Source organism: Mus pahari, chromosome 8, assembly GCF_900095145.1.
Source record: "Mus pahari chromosome 8, PAHARI_EIJ_v1.1, whole genome shotgun sequence".
NCBI classification, from domain to species: Eukaryota; Metazoa; Chordata; class Mammalia; order Rodentia; family Muridae; genus Mus; species Mus pahari.
In genome coordinates, this window is record NC_034597.1 from 25,862,263 (window position 1) to 25,888,104 (window position 25,842).

Consider the following 25,842-nt stretch of genomic DNA (forward strand, 5'->3'; position numbering starts at 1 on the left):
AGGCAGATCTCTGTGAGTTTGAGGACAGCCTGCGCTACACAAAGAAACCCTGGGGCGCGCGTGTGTGTGTGTGTGTGTGTGTGTGTGTGTGTGTGTGTGTGTGGACAGGGGACCGGTGGGGGGGGAGTGGGAGGTGGGCTAGTTAGTTGCTAAGCTATCTGACTTGACTGGCTCATTGGTCCCACCTCCAGAGAGTCTTCCTTGATTTCCTCCAGGCATGGACAATAACTCTCATGTTTCTTATCTGAACCAAGACTGTGTGCAGGGTTCCTTTGTGATGGGTATATGTGTGGTATGTTACTCGTGTTCACGTGAATATGTACGTGTGTGTGTGTGTGTGTGTGTGTGTGTGATTTTTATCTATCACTAGAGATGTTTCCCGGGGGTGTGGGGCAAAACAACAACAAAACCCTCTCACTAATCATGGCTGGTGCATCCCATACAATGGATTCCAGCTTCCCCTTCACACTCTGCACAAAGCAGCACCAGGCCCGGTTTCCTTCGAAACCATCAGAGACCTAACTGCCCGGATCCAGCTGTCCACAAATCGACTCAGGGCGGCTCCTTTCTTGCCTCCTTTCCCCACGGTTAGGTCTGGCATCTGTGGGCCAGTTACCTCAGATTCTCCACGGGGCTTGCGGCAGGGCCTGCAGCAGAGGCGGCAGCAGCATGGGCGGCAGCAGCTGTGGCCGGGGTTGGCGAGGCCGCAATGGGAGAGGCAGCAGCGGGCGGCTGGGCAGAAGCAGGCAGCAGCGGGGAAGTGGCCTGGCTGGTGCACACTGGAGCATGCTCAATAGGGGTGCTGATGAGGCGGGATCAAAAAAGACAACAGGTCACGTGGGCCTCAGGTCTGGTGAGGGGTGGGAGGGGGCGGATGGAAATGACCGTCTGGCATATAAAATAGGCTCTAGGTGTGTGGAGGGCACACCCTCTAGGTGCTGGGAAAGAGCTCTTATCCAATCCTAGGAGTGTAAGATCAGACCTATGGGAGCGGAGAGGTCTGACAACATAATCTTGGAGGGATGTTTACCCCTCGGTTTCCTGTACTTCCTGGAAGGTCTTTTTTTTCTCAGCAAACTACAGGGCAGTGGAAAAGCACATTTAGGTATCAACCAGACCCCTCTCCTATCTTGTTTGCTTTTGTCCTTTCTCTTACTGCTTGTGTATTCAGTCAGGGGCATATATTTCCTCTGGGGAGGGATGCTTTAGCCAAAACAAACAAACGAAAAAGATATTTTGAGTTTGAAAGTCCTAGGCTCTAGATCCATGAGACCAAGAGAACACAGGTTTTAGCCCAGAGCACTGACTGCAGATGAATAGAAGCTACCTTGGAAGCAGACCAAAGCTATGTAGACCAGAAAGAGGTAATGGGGTCGAGAATGGTTCAGGGGTACAGAAACCTGTGCCCCTTTCCATGGCATTCTCTGGGGAGCGGCAGGATCTATGGAGAGAGGACAGGTAGAATCTACCGTACTCAAAGATCTTCTTGTCACTAGGTAGCCCAGCCAATGCTACACAGTCAAGCACCACAGAACCATGGAGATCTGAAGGGTCTTTCTACTGGAAACCGAGGAGGAGCGCAGCTCTGCCAGTGTGGAGCAGTGTGGTCAGGTAGGCTGGACATAGCCAGCACCAGCACATGCCAGTTCAGGTAGACCAGATGACCACATGCATCCACCCGAAGGCCCGTGTATTCTGTGTAGACTGTCCCCCGAACTTCTCTAAGACAGAACAGTCAGAGTTTAGATTGTTGGGTTTAGTTCTGCTTCCTATGACCGGGAGAGAGAATAAAAATTCAGTCATCGGGCTGGAGAGATGGCTCAGCCAGTAAAGTGCTTGCTGCTTAAGCATGAGGGCTTGAATTCAGATCCCCAGTGTCCACGTGAGAGGCATAAAAAGCCAGGTGCGGCGGCCTGGAATTCTAGCACTGGGAAAACAAAGACGAGAGTCTCTGTCTGGGGTTTGCCAGCCACTCCATCTTCAGGTTCAGTGGGAGACCCTGCCTCAAAACTAAAGTGGACAGCAATGGAGGAAGACACCTGATATTGACCTCCTGCTTCCAGACACACGCACAGGAGTCTGCATGTGTGTTTGTGTGTGTGTGCCCTTTCCCCAGCAAGCATTCATGACACCCCTCCCACACAAACCATTAGAAAGCAGAAAAATATAATCCTTCCCTTTCCCTCCCTGCCTTTTTTTCTTTCCTTCCCTCCCTCCTTTCCTCCCTCCCTCCCTCCCTCCTTTCCTCCCTCTCTCTCTCCCTCCCTCCCCCTTCCCTCCTTCCTTAAAAGGGTTGATCTCTAACACTGTATTCAAGTAATTCTCCTGCTTCAACTTCCCTGTTAATTGGACCACAGGAAGGTTCCTCCACACTCAGATCACTCTTAATATCTTTGATGCCATTTCTACTTGCAACACTAGTGACAGATCAAATGGAACGCCTGCGCACATGGTGTAGTAGCTCCCACAGCCCATGCCGCTCAGTCACTGACTTCATGTTCTCCCGACTGTGCCTTTAATGTCTCACAACAGCCCTCTAATGGGGCACCATCAACCCTATTGTTTAATAACCGAGAAAATGGAAACAAAATTCACCTACTCAAGGTTCTGGAAGTTACCCATCCGAACAAAATGGCGGAGGGTCATTCTGATCTGAAGCCCTAACCAGTATTTCTCAGAAGAAAGAAATGTCTTCTTGAGGTCAGCCAAGTAGATTTTCTCTCTGGTCAAAGGCAGACTCTTACTGGACATAAGTAACATCTCAACACGTCCCTCTTCCAAGTGCCCCACTGTGGCCGTGTGCTAACCTTTCATCCTTCAACCTCCCTGGGTGATTAGCCCCATGGGTCTCATCTGGAGATGAGGTTGGGAGACATTGCCGCTCTGGTGCAATGCCACATAGCTAGGCAGACTGGTGGTACACACCAGGAATCCTGGCATTTGAGAGGCTATGTGAGTTTGGGGCCAGTCTGGGTTAGATATACAGTGAGCTCCAGGACAACCTGGGCTATAATGTGAGACCCTGTCTCAAAACAAACCCAACAGAAAATATCACAGAGCGGTTTCTGGTTGAGTTAAGTGTGGAGTGAGATTGGATCTACTATGTAGCAAGTTCCCTGTTAATGCTGATGCTGCCGGTCTGTGGACCACACATGGAGTAGCGAGTTGTTAGATACCCTTGTCTGTCCCAGACAGGAATGCAAGGGAGCCGCAAGCTGCTTACCAAAGCATCTCCTAATTGGTCTCATCCAGTAAGAAAAGAAAGGGGTGCAAAGCTGAATGAAAAGATTAGAGCCGGAGAGGTACAGAGCTGTGTGTTGGCTATCCCATAGGGAACAGCACATTTGGAAGGGTAAGAATGGTATCCATGTCCTTCTTGGGTCTTTCATGGCTTAGCTGTCAGAGAGGAGGCCTTGGGCAGCCTAGTTTGCAGGCCTTCAGCCGTTCTGTCCTTGACACATCTATGAAGCCGCTTGCCCAGTCTCTATGAAACCCCTTGTTTCTGAAAGCTGTGACTATCCCAGAGAACCTGTAGACCTTGAACCCTGTCAAACTGGCTGTTAAAACCCTCCACACAACATTCGCAAGTACTGGAAGGCCCAGGATGACATAGAACCTTGTGGCTCTCCCTGGTCCTATCCTACATTTCCAGTGGACCACTGGAAAGTGAAGACCCTGCTCAGGATAAAAGTGATGAAAATGTCCAGGCCGGGCAAAGACAACATTGGCCCTGTCTGTCCCCTTTGTACCAGGGTGCTACCGGACCAGCCTATCTGCAACTTTCCCTAGCAAGAGTTCCAAACGAACCCTGGATTTCAGACAGTGCATTTGGAACTGGTGTAGGCCCCAGAAAGCTTCACCATTGACCGCAGGGCTGGGCAAGGGACCCACTGGCATGCACACATGCCCGCTACTCTGAGTTCTGGCTGAGTGCTTGCTTTCTAGGATCAATCTCTTAAGACACCAAGAAGCCACCAGGGTCTAGGGAGGAGGAAGACACATCAAAGTACATCCAGAAGGATCTTGGGGTCTTGTTCCAGGTCAGTTTCTGCATGAAGATCCACAAGTCTCCAGAAATTCCAAAAAGCAGGCGCCAGCAAGCAAGCATTGTGGAGAATTTACACAGCCTTGACTTTTAGTCCTAAAGCAAGTGCCCGTGAGATCACTCTAGTCAGCCGGGCCTACAGCTTACGTTCCACAGCTGCTTCCTGCCTTTGTCATAGATTCAGATTCCTGTTTTCTTTTCTTCTCTTTTTCCTTTCTTTTTTTTTTTTTTTTTTTTTTTTTTTTTTTTTTTTTTTTTTTTTTTTTTTTTTTTTTTTTGTGTTGGGGATAGAACCCAGACCCTTACAGACATATTAAGCACGTGCTCTATCCCCAAACCCATAATTCAGTTTAAATACCTAGTTAAAAATAAAACCCACGCAAACTAGAATCAGCTGCTTGTGGCTGCCTAAGGAAGAGCACAGCCCTGCCTAGCTGTGGTCCCCCTTGGCCGCTCATGTTTTCCTCTGTCTGGGAGGCATCAAGGTGGACCCGCGCCCTCACTCTGTGTGGTCGCCCTTGGCGGTGGGATTTGGAGTTTTGTTGACCTGGTGGTTGGCGGCTGTGGTAGGTCTGCAATAGCGGAGGTGTCAAGCCTTGGGATTTGTGGTCCCTGGACTTGGGTTGGAACTGTTGGTGATGGTGATGCTGTGATTGGTCCTGGTTCTGTGAAAAGGGGGGTTGCCATGGCTGGGATGTCAATGCCGCCTGTGTTAGCTGAGACAGTGAAGTGTGATGATGTCTGTTGATTGGATGTTGAGAGAATCCCATCCAGGTGTTCGTCAGAAAACTGTTTATGCTGCCCTCTACCTGGTCAACTTTCTGTCTTTTGGCTCAGGGAGTTCAGCTATGCCACTTTGTTATGAGGCCAGAGCCCCCATTATCCCCTGGTCTTTGTGAGTGTCGCCTATCAGCTGCAGTGGACAATGGGAACAGTTCTCTGCAACTTTACCCACTCCACTTTACCCTCAAAATATAGTCAAAATCCCATAGCCTGGAACTCGGTATCTGGACCACTGCTCTCCATGGCTGCCTCTGCATTCCATGCATCCTGGTCAAAACAATTATACTGGTATCTGCAATCCCTTTTTTTTTTTTTTTGGTTTTTTGAGACAGGGTCTCTCTGTGTAGCCCTGGCTCTCCTGGAACTCACTCTGTAGACCAGGCTGGCCTCGAACTCAGAAATCCGCCTGCCTCTGCCTCCCGAGTGATGGGATTAAAGGCGTGCGCCACCACGCCCAGCCCTGCAATCCCTTTCTTCTCCACTAGCCTCTCCTTCCAGAAAACCTTATCTCATCCACCAATCAGAGGGTCCCTGCCTATCCATGATATCAACTTTGCATTGTGGTTACAGTTACATTGACCCTTTCTGAGTTTGTTAGCATTCACGGTAGCCAGGAAGGAGCCTCACTCACAGACATAGGATGCTAAGTGAGGAGAACTCTCCTATTTACCCAGAAGGCTTTATATGAGACCTTGGCCTGGAGCCATACAAGGTGCTGCTCACAGTGGCCCGGAGGAAGTGAGAGGCACTGGGGTGCTAGAAAGCAACTGCGAACATTTTAGAGCTTTGACCAATGGGCTCCAAGAGAGCACTAACAGGCTCGGAGCTGGTGACAAGATGCTTAGAGTCCATCAACGTGAGTGATCACCTCAGGCCCTTTCCCAGTCACAGTACACCCACTGCCTGGGACCTATATTATCTCTCTGAGTCTGGCCACCTCCTACCCCATGTCTGACCCTGGGGCCTTGCAAGTCATCAGTTCCAGCTTGCCTAGATGAAGGAAGGTGTCCTCCCCATGTGCACCCCGCAGCCAGGATGATAGTTGTTTGCCCCTGCCCTGGCCCTGGCATCAGGCTGTTAGAAGAAGGAAGGGGTGGGGGGCTAAGGAGAAACAGGCTGGTAGAGAGACTGAGGAGAGCATCTCTGCGCTGGATAGACAGATGTGAGCAGCTTCCCTGGCTGGCCGTCCTGGGTGAGCTCGCGAAAGAGAAAGAGTGTTTTCAGACAGCAGGAGTGGGAACGGGGTTCCAGTCATTCAGCCACAGAGACGGTAGGGCATCCTGAGGGTTGGTCCTCTGTCCCTCCTTCGTTTTCCAAATGCCATTACCCTTATGTTCCCAGCCTATGACTCCATGCAGTGAGGCACCAGGCTGCTTGCTGGGCAGTGGGAAGAGTGCTGGCTTTGAGCAAGGCCTAGCTGGAGGCCTTTCTCTATATTCCTGGCATGAAGACGCTACTAGGTCTGCCTTCCATCTCCCTGTCAGGAGCCCCCACTTCCATCTCCTGGCTTCCCTGTAAACTGTCCCATTGTCTAGGAGTGCCCATTGAAGTACTTCTCAGACCACCCAGACAAAAGGCTTTCCTGTTGGTGCTACCTGTCAGTCAGAGTTGTGTGTGGAAGGAGAAGCCACAGTTCTGGGGTAGCCCCCATCCACATTGCCCATAGAACCCCGGTGTGGACTCCTCACCCTGAGATCCTTAGCCTGCAGTGTAGGAAAGTAGCATTGAGCACAGCTGCACTAGGGTTCACATGTGGGGCAGGATCCCCACATCTCCATTGGCCATACCTGTCCTTTCTGTCCTAGACACTGTCTCTGAAGGCCTTCCCAAGGTGGGGTGCAGGGCAAGCATACAGGCACAGCAGGTTTGGGGGCTTGGTTTGTTCATTTCAAATCCTCTTTATTTCAAAACAAGCATGCTTGTATGTACATGAGAAAGAACTATGAAGCCAGCACACAGTATAGAGAAGAGTGTACCCACCCAGGAGCGTCATGTGTTCCAGGTGACTGTAAGTCCAGATGCCAAAGGGGTGGGAAAATGGGCATTGGCCACTATATTTTCATTGTTTGGCAGTGTTAGGCCGGCAAACCCTGTTATGTCCTCTCTGGACTACAGCTAAGGGTTTGCACGAGGGGTGTACAGAGAGTCCCCTTGTGGGAGTTGGGATGGTCACTCTGGATGGGGAGTTGGAGAGGTAGGAAATACTGGGCCTCAGCTGTCAGCTCTGGGGCAGGCAGAGAGGAGTGCTACAGTTGGCTACCAGAGGTGCCCCCAGCACAGTGTTCATCATCAAGCATCACCACGGGGCTCACATGCCAGATCTGTGTGGGAGAGGGGCGGGGAGGGGGGGGTCCAGCCTGCCAGGGGTCAGGGGAATCCAAGCAGCCTTTTAGCTTTTAACATTAAGGATTTGGGCTGAAAGGCCGTGGTGCCAGTTGCGCAATTTGGCAAAACGTGGGCTGTTACGTTCCGTTTCAAACCTTTCCCTGTGGCACAGAGACAGAGACAGGGGGAGAGAGAGAGAGACAGACAGAAACAGAGACAGAGAAAAAAGAGAGAGAGAGGGAGGGAGAGAGAGAGGGGTTAGGGAACATGTCCACTATCTCCCTGCCTGAAGCTGGGACAGAGGGACAGATAGGGACCTGGTTTAGGGGCGTGTTGCCAGACTTGGGGTATGGCTTTCTAGAGGGCAGGCTTGCACTGGATGGGACAAGACTAGAGTTCTGGTATAAAATGGAGGGACCACAGTCCCTACCTTGCTGGAGGGAAAGGTACGGAGTAGGGGCCTGGTTAGAGGGCCAGTGGGCAGAGTGGGCAAAGAGAGGCAGGACCCCTGGCCCACTGGAGCTAGGGCTGGGCAGAGCTGCTTTGGCGGTGGGCTCTTGGAACTGAACTAAACAGGCAGGCAGGCTGGGAGTGGACTGTCCTCTAGCTGAGCACTAAGAAGAAGGAACACAACTTCAATGATGAGGGCTCGTGGGTGGACCTGTCACCTCCCTGTGCTGCCTGGCATTCCTTGCCTTCATCACCTCCAGAGAGAAGCCTTCTCACGCTACCCAGGGCTCCTGCAAGCCCAGTTCTGAGCACAGCCTAGGCCTATCCAGTTTACAAGCACACACACATACTCGCTGCCACAGAGACAAAAGAACAGAACCTGCTACTTCCTGCCAGTGGGGCCTCTGGGAGTCTCAACCACAGCTGCCCAGGTGAAAACCCAGTGCAGGCACCCCCCGGTGGCCAGAATGTAGAAAGGGAAGAGGTGGGGGGAGCAAGGAAAAGCCAGCCAGTGATGCTGGGATCCAAGCCCTCCTGGCAGAGAAACAAACCGGTGGCAGGCACCACATTTAACCACGAATACAGGACACTCAACTTGAATAGAGTACACAGTTAAAAAGCAGTAGTGTTGGTGTTGCTGTCCAGAGGCAGCCCTGAAAAGAGTTAACTAAATCAAAAGCTAAACAAAAATCAAAAATCTAACTGCTACGTCCTCGTCATGGGATGCTACTTAATAGTAAAAAGGATAAAAAGGAACAACTGAGCTACAGACTGGATGACCTTGATCCAGATGGTTTTGGAATATTTGCCCATGTATTTGCCCATTGGGAACCTGGCATGAAATTCATTTGTATCGCATATACACTTTATACAGACAACTTGAAGATAATGTTCAATGGGGCCTCTGTTCTATTCTTGCCACCACTGTGGTCCTGGGGACTGAACACATCTAAGGCTACCCCACAGTACTCGTAACATAGGCTAGCCTCTGCCATTGCTACATCCCAGCCTAGCATCCATGTCTTTTGTGTGTTTCTCTTTTGAGATGTCTTGATATGCAGCTGTCCTGGAACTCTGTAGACCAGGCTGGCCTCAAACTCAGAGATCTGCCTGCTTCTGCCTCCAGAGTGCTGGGATTAAAATCATGCACCACCACACCTGATCTAGTCTCTGTATTTTGACATGAGGTCAAAGGTAAAGTCTTCCACCTTTGGTGTTATCACAGTGCCCAGAAAACTTTTGGGTTTGGGGCACTTTGTATTTTGGAATCAGAGAGTTCATGTGTGAATTTGTACTGGTTGATTCAACAACTTGGATAAAGTCCAAGGGAATTTGGCTACTGGGAAAAGCTAACCCTAAAATGGTCATATACTATATGATTCCAATGCTGGTCAACAGAAAGGTGTGTGTGTGTGTGTGTGTGTGTGTGTGTGTGTGTGTGTGTGTGTGTGTGTGTGTGTCTGTATGGAGGCATGTGGAGTAGCCTTAGGGGTGTAAAGTTTGTGTGCTGGGTTGAAGTGATATCATCATTATCAATGTGACATTGTGCTATGATGCCATAAGGCTTTGTTGCTAGAAATGGAAGTGGAGACAGGGCACAAAGAATCTCTCTGTCATTTTGTTTGTTTGTTTTTCAAGACATGGTCTCTCTGTGTAGCCCTGGCTGTCCTGGAACTCGTTCTGTAGACCAGGTAGGCCTCAAACTCACAGATATCTGCCTGCTTCTGCCTCCCAAGTGCTGGGATTAAAAGCATATGCCACCACACCCTGGCGTCTTCCTGTCACTTCTTATAACTGCAAGTAAATTGGAAATTACCTCAAAATAAAAAGCCCAATTTAAAAGTGAGTCACCAGCATGTAGGAACCAGGAAACTTGAGTCTAGGCAAAGCCGGCCTTACAGTTCTGCATAGTCATAATCGCCAGGGCTTGGTCCTTACATCCTCACATCCCCACTCCACAGAGGTCTACTTTCCCATCTGCCTGATCTGGCATATTCTCACTCTGCTCCTTGAGCCCGACACATTGGAACTCTAGAAGATTGTTGCACAAATTTGGGGGGTCTGCTAAGTGCCTACATAGCTGTAAAACACTGGTCCAAGCTAACCTTTTCATTATACCAAGAGGCTCAGAGATGCCCACATAAGCAGTCCAAAGCTACACAGAAATTCATCAGCGAGACCATCATGTGGGTGCTGGGCCTTTCCCCTGCCTCCCCGAGGTCAGGGTGAAGGGTGAGAACAGAACAAGCAGAGGTCTTATGGTGAGGTCCGCACAGCCCTGCAAACACTCACAACCTTCTCAGAGAAACAATGGAGGCGCAAAATGAGACTCGGGCCACTTGCCACCTAATTTCCAGTTCTCACAAAGTCCCCTCCCCCCCCCCTCCGCCGGCTCAGGGATAGTTTGTCATTAGTGTTCAGTGACAAGGTGAAGGACAATTCTAGAACCTCTGTGAATCTAGTGAATGTACTCTGTTTGGTACTGTTGGGAAATTCTTTGCTAGCCAAAGACCAGGAAGGATGAGGGAATGAACGGGGGGTGGGGGGGGGGGGGAGAAAGAGCAGGGAGAGCAGGGAGGCCTGCTGGCTCTGCTTAGACTCTGGGGCTTGGAAGTCACAGCCTCCAGCTGTGGCTTTCAGACTTGCCAGAGAGCCAGAACACTAGGGGCCAATGTGGGAGGAGGGACGAGCAGGGTGGTAGCTGTCATCAGCCCACAGGATGGATCAGAGGGTCCTGGCAGTCAGCTTCTAACTCTGGAGTCAGGGTGTGACTCTGACCACTGAGAAGCAAGTCCCCTGAGCAATATGAAGGCAACACACGCGGGACAAACATGCTTTCTTCTGCTCACATGGCCACTCGAGTGAATGAGCCTAGGGCCCAAGTGGCTGCAGACTTTACTTGTTCCAAGCATGATGGAACTAGGATATGCACAGTCTCTGCCCCAGAATTCCTGGCTACTGGGATTTGGAGACATGGAAGGCTCTGTCCAGGGGGACAACCCTCAACAAATTAAAGTCAGAAAAAGAGATGGAATCAGGAGTCTCGCACCCTCTGCTCCTGTGGGGAAGGTCTGTTGGAACCTCAGAGTCCTCACTGAAGGACTGAATCCTGGGAGGAATGGCCTAGGGCTGAGGGAGGAAGCAGGCTGAAGCCTTTTCTTGGGAACGTTTGCCAGATTTTTCTCCGGAGAAAACTCTATGGTGGAGCCTGCTAATGTTCTAGGGGACACAGGGAACAGGTTGGCGTGCCTACTGGAACTCCTTCCTTCTAAGCACAACCAGCTGGCGACGAGGCAGAAGCCTAGCATGACTGCTGTGCACATGGGACCAGAAGAAAGCACAACGTGACCAGAAGAGGTGGCAGAGGCCATGAAGGAGGAAGGATGGTGTGTCTTATGGAGGGGGGGGGGGAAGCCTCCGGTTGACTTCCCGATGGACAGAACCTGGGCTGTAAGCTGTTTACTTGTGTTGGGGAGGCAGCATAAAGACCCCTATGTTGACTCTTTGGGGAAGTCTGCATTGCTTCCTGGGACATCTATGTGGGTGGTTTCAGTGAAGAGGGTGGGGAAAAAAAAACACAGAAATAGCATGTAAGGTCAGCAGAGCATGGGAGGACTAGGGAGCTAAGAGCTCAACCACACAGAGCAGCTGGCTCTCCACGTCTGTGCCAAATGCAGCGGGAGCATCTCTGATGCGCTCCAGGAGCTGAGGGGTTAAGCACATTTCCGGGAGGGACGACATCATGCCACCCTTAGCAGGCTTGGGAGGAGCATAATCCCAGCCAAAAAGTCGGAGCAGCTCGGGTTGGCAAAGATACAAGTTCAACAATCCAAAGCACGGGGAGTCCCAGCTGGCCCGAGAACTCGCCTCTTCTAGAGTTCTGTGGCCACCGTGTGTCGTTAGCAAGTACAGAAAGCTTGGCTCGCGGGAGAACATGCCTTGGAGTCCCAGACCCTCCCAGAGAGACCACCACAGGACTCACTGGCCCCAGACAGACTGTCCAAGAAGAACATGCAGATGACATACTCACTACCACAAGTAGACAGATAATCACACAGGCCCCATGCCTCACCATGGAAGGCCCTCACAGGTTCCAGTGGGTTTCAAAACAGCCATGCCCCCACTCATGCCCAGGGCTACAGCTCCTAAGAGGGCACAGGCAGTAGGCAAGTGGTGGCGCCCCAGACTTGCCACTGACCAGGAAGCCGTGCCCTGAGATGCCTATACAAGCCCCTCCTTGTGCCGAGGGCGCATACATCCTTGCAGCCGCTGTTATATTTCCAGCAATTTATAGAACTGGTGCTTCGGTGTATATATGGGCAGGAGAGTCTAGAAGTATCCGTGCCTAGTGTGGCCCTCTGTGTGCCTGCTCCTAGTGCCAAGCCTTCAGACTGACTAGGGGACAAGCCCAAAGTTGAGTGTGCAGGCAAGGCATGGGCCCACTGCCCTCACCGAGAAAGATGTCCTTATTCTCCAAAGCCCAGCGGAGGCCAAAGCAGCCCTGCCCCTGCCCAGTAAGGGAGCCAGGAAAGCCCAGATCCTCCTCATTCCTATCTCTACCTCGGTGACCTGGGAAAACCACCCAAGCCTGGGTCTGAGGAGAGCCCTTGAAGGGCTGAGCTTTTCAAATACATGAACACGAAAGGTTCTTTCCATGAGTCATGTAGCCTGGGGGATACCCGGGGAGGGACGGGGTTAGAAGGCAAGGCCATGGAACCCAAGACTAGGCACCTACCTTGACCTTCGCAGAGCCTCTTCATCGGGGTCTTGCACTGCGGGAGAAGAAAGTTGGTCAGGAGGACTCACAGCGAACATAAGAAAAGGGAAAAAAAAAAAAAAAAGCCACGAGAGCTTCGTGGACAGTAAGTCCCTAGGAATCTGCCAGGCCCTGAACACTTCCTGTGCCATCTTGTCAGTGGTGAGGATGTGATGTAGTTGGGAGGGGGTGGTCAGAGAAGTCCTGCAGGTCCTCTCCTCCCCAGGTCCTGAGCCCATCACCTTGCTGGAAGCCGTATGACAAGGCTTGTGTTCTTGTTGAGAGTTGGGGGTTAGAATGGAAGACCCAACTAGGGACCGGGAGGCTCTCTATTGGTGTTAGCTAAGGGCAGGTGGCTTGGCTTCTCGGCTTCCGTAGGCTGGAGCCGAGCTTTACTCCTGAGCTTCTATAGGCTTTAAGACTGCAGGAGCCAGGGCCGCTCTTCATCACCCTCTCCTAGCCACACGTAAATGCTTTCACTCACTGTATTCTGTCCCGGTCATCTGGGCCAGGATGCGGAAGGAGCGAGACTGCAGGTTGGAGGACCGGCGGGCCCACTCATCGGCCTCGTCTTCCGGCTTGCTTTGGGTTTTGATCACCGCCTGGTACACGGGAGAGGCGCTGTCCACCGCCAAGTCTTTCACAGGCAGGCTCCTGTAGGTCGGGAAGGGGTGTGAGCAGAGACCAGTCTGGAACTCAGACCCCCCACCCCCACCCCCACCCCTACTCTGTTCTCCCACTGCGCCCCTCCGCCCCACATCTGTCCCCCCCCCCCTGTTTTCATCACTGCTATCAGAAGAGCTGAGAAGCCTGGGGGTTCGGTGCTCAGAGGTCAGGGGAAGCCCAGGGGGAAAGCAGCTCTTCTTGCCCATGGGGTTTCTATCCTTCCTGTTGGCCCCACTCCAGTGCTAATCCGTGACCTGATCGAGTTCCCACCCCACAGGCTGGAGTCCCTATAGGAAAGGGGGAGGAGGTAGGTCTCCTTGAAGTGATTTTTGGCTCCCCTGAGCCAGCTCTGCGAGGGGCAGGGTGAGAACAGCCTGCCTGAGGGACCAGGAGGCTCGCTCGCTCCAGAGCCATCCAAAGGCCTCCCCACACCCACAGATCCAGACAGGGAGCTGCCAATGGCTTGCTGCTGGAAGATGCCCGGGGTTTCTGGCCCAGCTGTGGGAGATCAGCCTGGGCTAGAAAGAGTTATGAGAAACAAAGCAGGAATTGTGTTGGGCCCGGGCATGATCTGCAGGGAGTTATAGCTGGGGAATGAAGTTACAGGCATGGTGTGAGCCCCAAAGCAGCATAGTCTTTTGAGGGGAATCCGCTGATATCCCCTTAAGCTCCCGGGGTCTGACTTGCAAAATAGGTGCTCAAAAGTCTTAGCCGAATAATTTTTTTTTTTTCAACTCCAGATCAAAGCCAGCAGGGATCCCAGAGCTTCTCAGCTGCTGGAATTTCTACCTGACTCGTTTTATAGGTCAGATTGTGAATCTGTGTTGCCCAGAAAACCGCTCTCAGACGGCAGGGGACACTCAGGACAAGCCTATGGCAGTAAACCTGCCTGCCAGCCCTTTCCTCTTAGAAATGTTGAAACTGAGGTCCAGAAAGGCCAACTGAGTAGCCCAGGCTATAGTAGACAGGGACATCATTTGCATGACAACTTAGGTGACCCAGCTCAGTGTCCCTTTTCCTTTTGTTATTATTAGTTTTGCATTGTTGTTGTTGTTGTTGTTGTTGTTATTCAGGGTCTTGCTGTGTAGCCTTCTTTGCCCCAGTCTCCTGAGTACTGAGACTGTATACTTCCATACCTGGTTTGCCCAGTGTCTTTTCTGTCAAATGTTTTATAGTCAGGAAGCTCAAAGCCACACCTGCCTACCAGGGACTACCTAGCTCAGATGCTCTGACCACATGAAGACCCAGCCCAGCTGAGGCATGCCCTATCTTGCACCGACCTGCCTGGCTCCATCTGCCTTGTCCTCTGTGGGGACCGTCTAGGATCGTCCTAGTACACAAATCAGGGAGCCGGAAAGAACTGGTCTAGTCTCCCAGGTTTGGTTCCTTAGGCCTGGCTCAGGTTGAGCTTATGGAGAAGGGGTGGTGGTCCTGCCCCTGCCCCCACTTTCCTGAAGTCTTTAGCCTTGAGAGCTAGGTATTTTAGGATTGTGATTGAGATCGGTTATGGGTCCTGCAGAGTCCTCTGGGGTGCATCCAGGGAGAAGCTCATAGCTGGGAGAGAAACAAAGGAAAGACTGGGTTCTTGTTCTTCCTGCAGAAAGCTGTTTCCCTTATAGGAAGGACTCTAAGGATTCCTAAGGGCTTTGGGCACAACCAGATCTCACTGTTTTCTTTTGTTTTTGTTTGGTTTGGTTTGGTTTTTGAGGGTTCTAGAGACTGACTTCCTAGAGGCTCCTCTGTTACTTTCTAGCACTGAATGAATAGCCCAATGTGCCTTGTGACCCCTTGTGTGCCACGTCCCAGTGAAGCTAGGAAAGACTGGGAAAACCTCAACCAAAGCATGGCAAGGAAAAGGCAGGAATGAAGCCTCAGCCTGGGGTGGGTGCACTCTGAGTACCACGACCCATAGCCACACTGGCATGGGTGGACTCCATCTGTCTGTGTGGGCTGGAGAGGATGTCGTGTGGCTGAGAGGTGGGTGTGAGGAAAAAAGGTGGACAGAGCGCACAAACTGACCACTTGTCCTCAGACACATCCCACCAAACCCGCACACCATCCTGCCACGAGACAGATGACAAGACGGACGGACGGTCGGACAGACGCTGCAGGTCTACTTACGCCAGCGGAGACGCCCTGCCAAGCAGAAGGAAACCCAGCCGTGAGTGCGCGTCCATCATGGGGTAGCAGAGGGGCAGCGCACACAAGAGAGCAGGGTTAGGACCAGAAATGAATTAGGGGCAGGAGGGATGGGTGAAGGAGGAAGAGAGAGAGAAAAAGAAGACTGTCAGTGAGGAAGGGACCGTGGAAATAACCGCAGGAAAGGAACACATGGCCAGGAGGGTTCCTCACTGCGCCATAGCGGCATCAGCTCAGCGTGCTTGAGTTAAAAGGAAGGGGAAAGGTTGATCCTTTCCAGGCACGCTAGCAATGAGAGGCACGGACAGGAAGGGATGGGTGGGAGACAGCTAGATTAACAGAGCACCGTACTCTCCAAATCACAGGCGCCTTGCCCTGATAGTAGAATTCAATAATAGAAGTTTTCCCAGTGTATAGAAAATACAGTGTGATGAGCAATCCGTCCATTATTTTACACTTGAATTTCCTTTGGAGATGACTACTATTTTTAAGGGCACACCAAAGACCATACGACAAATGTTAGCCGGAAATCCCTGTTGGCTTTTGGGCTGAGTCAGGCGGACTTGTTCTTCTGGGTATATATGAGCTAACGGTTGTTCTTAAAAATTGCACGGTCTTTTTTTTTTTTCTTTTTCTTTTTCTTTTTTCTTTGAATGAGCGATTTAAGTACGTCAACACAGCCCAGATGTCTGCAAAGGGCTGCGGTCATGAACAGGTTCCGGGCTAGTGGCTGCAAAATAGACAACTTCCGCCCCCTGGTGGTCGATGGAAAGTAGTGCCTTTCTGAGACGGGGTCAGGCTCTCCTGAAGAACAGGCGAGACTCTCAGGACATACCTAGCCTCTGGCCTCAGCATATACACCACGACCACAAGGGCTTTTGTCCTTGTCCTGTAGGAACTTCCTGGAACCTTCTTATGTCCCTCCTATAGTATTTGATTTTGTAGTTCAGAAAAAAAGTTTAGTGTCCCCGTAGTCTTTCTCTCCTGAGTTGTTGGGAATCTCTGATCATCCGGGGATAATATGTTGCCTAGAGAGGTAAGCTCTACACTTTGACATTTCCAAGCAGAATGACCTGCCCTCTCCCACCTCTGTGCTGTGTGTGTGTGTGCGCGCGCGCGCGCGCGCGTGCCTGTGTGTGTGTGTATGTGTGCGCGCGCGCATTTGTGTGTTTATGAACGAAAACAGATAAAAACAAGGCACAATGACAGACTGAGAAAAGAGACAGAGATATAGAGAGGAGGTGAGAGATACACACACACAAAGAAAGAAAGAGGCAAAGATAGAGACAGAAACGGGGCTGAGGAGAAGAGAGTGGCCCTGTTAATGTTGTACCCTACTCATCTGAGTTTCTACCGAGTGTCCTCAGGCCACCCTCACCGTCCTCCACCAAGCTAGTAGACCAATCCCAGGAACTAAGGACCTTTAAAATCCTACTGCCCAGAAGCAAGGCCTCTTGGGTTAAAGTGGAGAAGAGAAATGCCCATCACAGGTTGGCTGCCAATAGCACCTTGGGTGGTTGTTGGCCTCATGCCTCTTCCGATAAAAAAAGGCTATCAAGAACCTGGATTGGTGCTCCTCACTGGAAGAATAAAGCCATTCCCCCCAAGTATGGCTTTAGGTATGAGAGGTCCATGGAGTTCCCCCATGCTCCTTTAAAAGCACCACAGAAGTCTCTAACCAGCCCCTCTCATTGAAGCCTGGGAATGCAGACTTACAATCCTTTTAAGAAAATACGACATTCTGCATTGCTTTTTGCCAATTCTCCTACAACTGAACTCTGAGGAGAGTTCAGCTAGACTCTGAAGAGAGCGGGCAACACACTCTGGAAGTCCCTGGTGAAGGCTGGACCACCCCCTCCAGTAGCCTGAACCTAGGCAGCTCAAGGTGAATGAAGAGAGCTGGTTCCATGAGTGTGTGGCAGCCTCCGGGTTCCGGCACGTGGAGTGGGAAGGCGCTTACCCACTGAAGTCACTGCCCTGGGCCTGGGCCTGCCCCGCGATGGCATCCATGATAGCATCCTGTGAGTACATGCTGATCGGGGTGTTGTACTGAGCGTGGATGATAGTAGCCTTGCCTCCCAAGCCCTTCACTTCAATGGGCTTGTGGGTGGACAGGGCTGAGTCCTTCAGGACGCTGGGGTTGAAGCGTTCCTGGTAGTCGGCACTGAGGAGGGTGGGCAGGGAAAGGGGGGAAGGGAAGAGGGGGAGAGAGGACAACAGGTGACAGTTACATGGGACGTCGAGGCCAGGGTGCAAGTGGATGTGGAGAGAGATCTCCCAAAGTTGAGGTCTTGGCCCAAGTAAGTTAACCACGTGGGTTGCCTGGGTGTGGCCAGGAAGATTCTTGGCATTGCCCCCCTCCCCAGACCCCGGCAGAAGATCCATCTTTCATGTCCACCTGAATCATCTCTCCCAGCTTCCCTCTGAGGCTCCACTTCAGCCAAGACTCCCTCCTGGAGTCAGCAGGGCCACCAGGCATAGTGCACACTCCCATCACACACAGCGCGATGGAGAAGCAGACACGAAGGGGTTTGGGGGGGTGGGGACTTGGGAAGGGGTCAAAGGCTGGGCCACGTGACAGAAGAGAGGCAGCAGCACAAGCGGAGTTCAGAACATTCCAGAGGCGAAAAGCGGTCACACTGGACACACTCAGAGACTCGGAGCAGAGGTCCTTCACGGAGGGGCTTAGCCTGCCAGCCGCGCCGCTGTGGACTGGCATTCTTGTTCTTCCACATCTTTTTACGCACATGCTTCTTCCTTGGAAGATGGCTCAGGCTGCCCGGGCCCCTCCAATCCAGCATGCTGGGGCCTGTTAGTCTCTACCCATCCAGGGCTCTTGCCTTCAACAGATAGGTACATGCCCAAGCAGAGATAAAAATGAAGTGCCAATCCTTCTCAGGCATCCCACCGGGACAGAGAGGTCTTCAGGCCACACGGGTCAGTGACAGCGCAGCATCCCACACACCTGAATTAAAAGCCTAAAGCCTTCAGCTGCTGCAGCAGGAAATGGGGAGCAAGATCGAGACCATGAGGTAGACACCCGTCCCTCGCCACTGCTCCCCTCCAGACTCCAGCAAACACCCATGCGGGCTCATCTAGGGCACAATGCACCCCGGAGTCGCACATGCACATATGTACACATGCCAGCAGACACACACCATCCACACCCAACAGATGGCAGGTGCATGCTGGAACGGCACACAGGGACACGGGGACACAGGGACACGGGGACACAGGGACACACACATGCTGTCCTTAGATACTAACTTGGCTGGAGAATTGGCTACCACCTGGAAGGAGAGAAAAAGCAAAGAAGATAGCTTAGTCAGAATGGGCCTCTACTTGGGAAGCCTGAATGTAGGGACCATCTTCAGACTGGTCCTGAAGGAGGTGGGACTGGCGAAACCTTAGTCTTGGAGGAGGAGGAGGAGGAGGAGGAGGAGGAAGTGAGGAAGAAAGCACAAGACCAGGAAGCGGGGGCCTCTAGAACCAGCAGCTTGGGTGGAAGGTGCCAGGACTCCCGCTGTGCTGAGCCCCAGCACTCCAGCTCTGCCAGGGTGGGGGGAGCGACTTCTCTCCTGGCCCAAGAGCTCCTATACAGCCGTATAGATCACATGTGTCTAACATGGCTGTAGACCCTAGAGACAAAGCTGGGGTCGACATGAGTACTGAGGCTGCTTCGAGAAAGGGGGCTGAGGCCCCCAAGTTCCTTCTGGCTGGATGCCCCAAAGGTGAAAAGCTGCAGGCAGCTTAGGCCCCTGTTCACAGGGTAGGAGGAGTTTGGGAGCTTGCTCCCTGAAGAAGCATTGTAGTGTTGTGTGAACAGCATGTACAGCAGGGTTAGCCACAGCCCCCGGGGCCTTATTCTCTCTCCCAAAGGACAGGCAAGACGGCTCTGATCACTCCTGTTGGAGCGGAGAGCAGTGGGTGGTGCAGTCAGTGGGCCTGAGGGAGGCTGAAGGAGTTCCAGGAAGAAGGTATGGTCAGGGATTTCACAGGAAAGCCCCCAGCAGGGGTCACCAGGTGCAGGCAGTACAGAGGGACACTGCCCTCATTCTGATAGGGCAATTGGAATATGGACTTCGTGTGTGTGTGTGCGTGTGTGCGTGTGTGTGTGTGTGTGTGTGTGTGTGTGTGTGTGTGTGTGTGTGTTACATCATCCGTGAGATGCTTCTTTAAATGCAGATCGTCCATGGTGGCAGACCCTACCCTGCAGCCCTCTCTGGCACTCTAAACAACAGATGGCGGGGAGAGGGTGGGCAATATCTCCATATTCTTCTGCTTTCCTAGGTCTGCCCACTATGAACTCTGCAAAGGGAGAACTTTGGCCCAGTGAGTCTGACCCCACAACCAGGAACCTGGGAAACCAAGGACTTTCCACCCCAGGGAGCAGGGGGTGTATCTGCTCAGGCCCAGGTCCCCTACTGTCTCAGAGCTGATAAAATTCCTTCTGTCCTCCTGGGTTCAAAATAGCCACAAGTGGAGCTATATTAGGAAAAGGCCAGCCTGGCTTTGCCATTTCTTCTCCATGTTTGGCCAGTGCTGACAGCTGCAGGGTCAGCTCTTGCCCTGAGCAGCCCAGTGTCCCCTGCAGAGGGCAGTGTTGGCCTGATGGAGTGGGGGGGATGCCTCTGCCCTAAGCAGGAGACAACTCCTTCTTTGGCACTAATTGCCCTCCTCTTGCTCCTGTCCAAGCCTGGATGCCTGCAGCACACACAGCTCAGAAATGAGGTGGTGTCCAGATCTCAGGAGGAGACACCAGGGGCCCTTACTCTGTGGGGCTACTGAAGGCTGCCTTTCAATGTGAGGAGTGGGGCCCACAGCTTGCCCTGAATCCCCAGTGGTGCCCCTCTACATCTCCCCAGAGATCCAGTTGCCACGAACCACACGGCGAGCTACTCAGAGAGCAAGGAACATGGCAGGACATAGGTCAATGTTTAACCATGCCTCTTCTCAAAGCTGTGAATCTGGGCAAGATCTACCATCTCAACCCTATTCCTAAGAAGGAAATGTGAGCACTGGAGAAGATGGCTCTGTGTAGCTGCTCTTCCAGAGGACCAGAGTTTGATTCCCTGCACCCACGTGGCAACACACCATCATTTGCAACTACAGTTCTAGGGAATCTGATGCCCTCTTCTGGTGGTACACAGATATACATGCAGACAAGACACCCACAGACATAAAAATAAAATAAAAATCTAAAAAAAGAAAAGAAAAGAAAAGAAAAGAAAAGAAAAGAAAAGAAAAGAAAACCAGAAGGAAGTCCCATACAGACGGGCTATGCCCTCAGCACAGGATGTACACAGTAGATGCACATGGAGAATTTCCAGCTCTGTTGCTGTCAATCAGTTAGATACCTAGTGAAGCACAGAACCTCAGCGCCGCAGAGGTCCCAGCTCTTTCTGCCTGCACTGCCAACTCCGACAGCATCAGCTTATATTTTGAATGAAGCCCCAGCCTCACCTCCTCCCCGACCCACTGAGGACACTGCTGTCTCCTGCTCCTCCGACTGTCTCCATTTGCAGGTAGATGCTGGACAGCATCGGCACCAGAGAGCTTGGTACCTGGGAGTCCAGAGAGGAAGGGATCGGACTCCTGATTTCCTAGCACCCCCATTAGATCTCAAATCAAGACAGAACCAGGCAGATCGGACCGTTAGTTCTCTCTGCCTCTTACTAGCGACATGATCTTGGGACAATTGCATGCTATATCTGAGTTGCTAAGATGACTAAAATTAATGTCTACCTCTGAAGTTACTGACATAGCCATTTCCTGTGAGGCTGGGGAGATGGCGCAGTGCTGACTGCTCTTCTAGAGGGGCTGGGATTTATTCCCTGCACCCACACAGCAGCTCACTACTGTCTGTCACTCCAGTTCCAGAGGATCAGGTGGTCTCTTAGGTCCGCACGCAGGCCAAACACCCATACACATTAAAGTAAGCTAATGAATTAAAAAGAGCCAGTTCCTAACTCAGAGCGAGATTTCAGCCTCTGAGACACTGCCATCACTGCAGATGGGCTTTCCAGGGTCCTAGCCAACCAGAAGGCAACTTTCTTGCCTGGGATAGGTCCAGGAGGGACCAGGAAGACCTACCCCTCAGAGGTAGGAAAAGGAGGCCATCTTTATTCTGCTCTTCCTAGAATTTTCTGGCTCCTTGCTTGGGGGAAAGCTGTGGTGAGCCAGAGGCTGGCTGAGCCCAGATCCCAGAAGGAGCTGGGGAAGTCGAGAAGCCAGGAAGCTCTGGTCTCATGAGCATAGAAAAGTAAAGGAAGATGTGGCTGGGGCCAAGGCAATGGGGCTCCTGTGTTGACTCATGAGTCTTATCTGGGAGACTCTAGTCAGTAAGTACATGGCGTGGGTATGTGACACCTGTCCTTCTCTTTCTCCTCTCGGTAATGGTAACCAGGATGAGAACAGATTAAGTCCTCTCTCTGAGACAATAGGCCACAATGCCTCAGCTCAGGCTGCTGTTCCTTTAGCACCTAGGGACAAGCACACCCACTGTGCGGGGCAGTTACTAAGAGACAAGGGGACAGAGGTCTGGCAGCTGATACATGTTCATATGGGGACCCCCTCCCTTCTACCCCTCCACAGTGACCTGACTCCGAGCTCTTTCAACTCCTGTCCCCCCCCCCCCCGTGGAGTCTTACTAACAGGACTATGGGGACCAACGATGGCTTCTTGTTCTCCGCAGCCCTTTCTCCTCAGGGTTCTGCTTCCTCGCAGCCCACCTTAGCTTGGATCAGTCCCACAAACCTCCTCCCTGCAAACCATTGCCCAGTCTCTCCATGGGCACTTCTGGCACCCCCTCCTCCAGGTAGCCTCCCTAGACTACTCTCATCCTTAGAGAGCTTACTCTCTTCTCTCTGACTGTTCCCTGGCCTTGCCTTAGAGACCCCAGGGATGTGTGGACTAGTCTGCCTCTTAGCACCTGAGTCCCCAAAGGCAGTGGCAGTGTCACCTTTGGGACAGGGTGTGGCCTGAGGTGAAAAGGTGGGAAGTCTGAGTCTCCTGCATACTTGGCTTGGCTCAGCTACTTAGCTGTAGCTGGACCTCTGGACCTCAGTGGAACCTTTTCTGGGCCTCAGTTTCTGTTTCTGCAATGAGCTGCTGACATGTCTTTCTAGAGTGCTCACACAAAGCAGTGACAGGCCTGGCTGCCAGCAGACGCCAATGGGATCCCTGCCGGTGTTATTTTGAGCTGCTTCTGCCTTGAGGGGGCAGGGCTGGCTGTGTTGAGGCCTGTCCCTCCCCCTGACCATCTGACCAGGCTGTTATGGTGAGCACCGATGACCCAGGTGACTCAGGTGCCTCCGTACCGCACGGCAGGGTGCCCTTTACCTACCCTCCTAGGAGTCCAGCACCCGAAGCCTTCCCTCGGAGGCTCATCTGATACATCTGAGCCATCTCCCTCAGGGTCTCGGCTGAGTACAGGCCGATGGGGTTGTTATATTGCCTCGGTTGGCTGGGGCCTGGCAGGACTTTGGGGCTGACTGAGCCCTGTGCACCCTCTGAGCTGGCCTTGGCCACTGGACTACGCAGAGGAAGGACAGGCCCCGAGGCCTCCATATGTGGGGTGCAGACAGAGGTCTGGGAGAAGGAGGAGCTAAAGGTGTCCCCGAACTCCAGGGTGCCTGGGCTGGCCCTTGCCTCAGGGCTGGGGCTGGGAGTCGCCAGGCTGCCGTTCGTGTCCGGAGCAGGGTCCTGGCATAGGGCAGCGCCGTGCAGGGGGAGAGAGAACACAGAGGTTAGAGGCCGCACGTGGCCGCGCTTCTGTGTGGACGGGAAAGCCGCGTTAGGGTGAGCACCCGCAGCCCGCCACCCACAGCCTGCAGCCTGCTGGACGAAGCACCAGACGGGGCACAGGGAAGGAAGGCCTTTTTTTTTTTTTTTTTTTTTTTTTTTTGNGNGGAGAGGAGGAGAGAAGCTTGTGGCTCCTGGTCTAGAGGCTGGTATCCATCCAGACAGAATGCAAAGCCCCTCATAGAAAACCAAGGCTATCCCCAAGGGCCAAGAAGGAGGATGCGAGGCTCAGGGATGGTAAGGGTACCACCATCCTGCCTGTTTCTCCAATGCTCATCTTCCCCTTTGAATGGGTATTGCATGAATGCAGACAAACCTTCTGATTTACTGACCCCACCTGGAGAAGACCCATCCCAGCCAGGGCTGACTGACATTTAGGGTGGAGGTACCGGGGTGGGGGGTGGGGGCTAAGGAAGCACCTGGGCTCTTTGGCCTCTAAGTCTAGCTTAGCAGTTTGGCCCCGCAGCCTTCTATCCAGCTCTCCCAACCTATGAGCCTCTGGGAGGCTCCTCCTTTCCTCTCTCCTGCTGTCCAGTCTCCTTATTGGCTAGGCCAGAGGATTCAGTCTACAGTTGTAGTGAGGGAGTGGTTTAGGCGAGGCCCTTGGGCCCACGGGGCTCAGCTGCTTAGAGTCTGAGAAGGACTCTGGATCTAGTAGTGAGATCTGGGGCCAAGCTTTGGCTGCCCGACCACTCCTGTGCTAGTCTCTAGGTCCTAACTAGTCCTTCTGATGAACCTAGGGAGTCTGTAGCCAGAAGGGATGGGCAGACCTTTAGAAACTAGAAGAGTCTGTGTGGAGGAATGCACCCCCCCACCCCCCCCAGGGCCAGCAAGGTCCCTTCACACCTGGGAGTGCCTCCTGGAATAACTGGTTCAAGCTGGGGCCTCTTACAGCAACTCCAGTCTCAGTGCCTCCAAATACTGAGGGTCAGAATCTTCTAGACAGACCACTGTTTCCTGCCGGACTAGAATGCTGGCCCTCTTCTTAGCACATCTTTTCCCAAGCTGCTTTCTTCTCGGACCAGCCTCGGATGGCATCTTGGACCCAGATTGAGTCCCCACAACTCTATGCATCATAAGGAGGGGGCTCAAACACTTTCCATGAGGGGCGGGCAGGCAAGGTTTTGCTCCACGAACCACGGCTGAGTGGACCCCACTACCAATGGCTGGCACCTACCTTCTGGTGGGGGATCACGGGCAGCGGGGACTGGATAGGGGGCGCTGCCGTAGAGATGGGGATAGGCCGCTTAGACCTAGATAAACCAGAGACAGGACCCAGTGAGGATGCTTGCACCTGGCCAAAGTTCCTGGGGGTGACCGGGAGCTGGATAGTGACGTCTATGGGGCCCAAGGCGCACCACCCACCCAGCTGTTCACTTGCTCTCCTGAGGGAGGCCCTGGGCTTGACCAGGAGAAGGAGTCATAACCCTGAAGGGTTCTTTTTCCCCCCATCAGCATTCACAGGCTTCTTCTACATGGGGTGAGGGTAGGGATGCCCGAGGAAAGAGGAAGCTGGGCTTCCAGGTCCGGCCCCCCCACATTCCAGTGACGCTATGGCATGCTTTCTGCCTCGGCCACTTCTCTAAACTGAGTGAGTGATAGCCTGATAATGATTTCAGCCCATTCCTTCTATCCAATTCTGTGGCACAGGGCTAGGCCCATGCGGATGCTGGGGACGATCTCATTTGTCCCTATGACATGCCCACACCAACCCTGGGTCCCCTTCTCTGGAAGGAGCTTCCACCTACTTCTGCAGAGTGAGGCTCAGGTTGTAGCTGGCCGACTTGATCTTGTTCTGGGCCTCCAGGTGGGTCATGGTGTCTGTGTTGACGCCATCAATGGCCACCACAAGGTCTCCTTGGCTGAGCTGGGACTGGGCTGCCTTGCTCCCTGGGGTGATCTGGTTGAACAAGCAGAAGAAGGGGTGAGTCGGGGGGGAGGATCACCCGGAGCTCCCGGTACCACACCCAGCATGTCTTTTATTCGTGATGGCCAGCGCCGGCGGCTCGCCAGGCCTGCTTCCCCTTCCTCATAGGGCTACCGCTTCCTAGGACTTTTTGACAGCAGTCAAAGGACCAGCTTTGGCCACTGGAATGCTGGTGGAACACACGCCACTGATGGGTCTTTCCCCAGCAACCGTTATCAGAATCCTGCACACTGCTTGTTGACTGACTAAATGCACAGGTTCGAGAGAAGGTCAGGTAAGTCGCTCATTGGAAGGGCTCTGGGTGCCAGAGCTACTACCTGGCGCGGAGACGGTACGCCAGGCTTTCTGAATGAGGAGTAAATTCCCCCTGTGCTAGGCCATTGGCATCTGGAGGTTTTGCACTGACGATTAACCTATTACCCCCGCACCCCTGCACCCCCAGAGAGTACTTTCTAATCCCAGAAATGAGGGTAAGACTTAGCACTTCCTTGCCTCCAGTCATTGCCAGACTAAAGGGCCGGCTAAATGTACCCTCGCCAAAGCATTGAAACACAAGGTGCTCCATGCTACCAGGGCAGGTACACAGACAACTAAAGGAGCCGTCAGCCATGTGTGGGTGAGAACAAGGTGGGCGCTGTGAAGTGAGGCAGGGGTAGGGCTCTCTGGCTGCTTGCGAGCATCTAGAAGGGAAAGTATAGTTATAAAATAGTTCCTAACTCCTGTACCCTACTGACATCTAAAACTATTTGTTTGGATGTTCCATCTTTGATTAAACAGAATGCCATTGAGACTCCACGCACTGGAAACGCTTCCTGGGATGCTAGGGGAACTACACCCATCACTTGGGAAGCCATGGCTTACACTGAACTCTCAATGATATCATACACGATATCGAATTTTGCATGGCAGCTTTGAGTATTCTATACCCACAGTAATATTATCTGAGAT

General features: G+C 52.6%; 1 protein-coding gene across 13 annotated transcripts in view; it reads right to left on the reverse strand.

The window, feature by feature from the left end:
- Positions 1-25,842, reverse strand: part of Ldb3 (LIM domain binding 3) — a 66,029-nt gene that overhangs the window by 30,149 nt on the left and 10,038 nt on the right. For 3 of the 13 annotated variants that reach the window (XM_029541380.1, XM_021202946.2, XM_029541379.1), the window contains exons 3-8: positions 24,716-24,867; positions 24,145-24,220; positions 22,510-22,868; positions 12,844-13,013; positions 12,339-12,375; positions 617-802 (exon numbers count right to left, since the gene is read on the reverse strand). In XM_029541380.1, coding sequence (XP_029397240.1) covers positions 617-802; positions 12,339-12,375; positions 12,844-13,013; positions 22,510-22,868; positions 24,145-24,220; positions 24,716-24,867 — 980 coding nt within the window. Of the gene's footprint in view, positions 1-616; positions 803-6,668; positions 7,315-12,338; positions 12,376-12,843; positions 13,014-15,146; positions 15,162-17,124; positions 17,329-18,431; positions 18,455-22,509; positions 22,869-24,144; positions 24,221-24,715; positions 24,868-25,842 lie in introns of those variants that run through there. The other 10 variants (XM_029541381.1, XM_029541384.1, XM_021202954.2 and 7 more) reach the window with 9 other exon arrangements.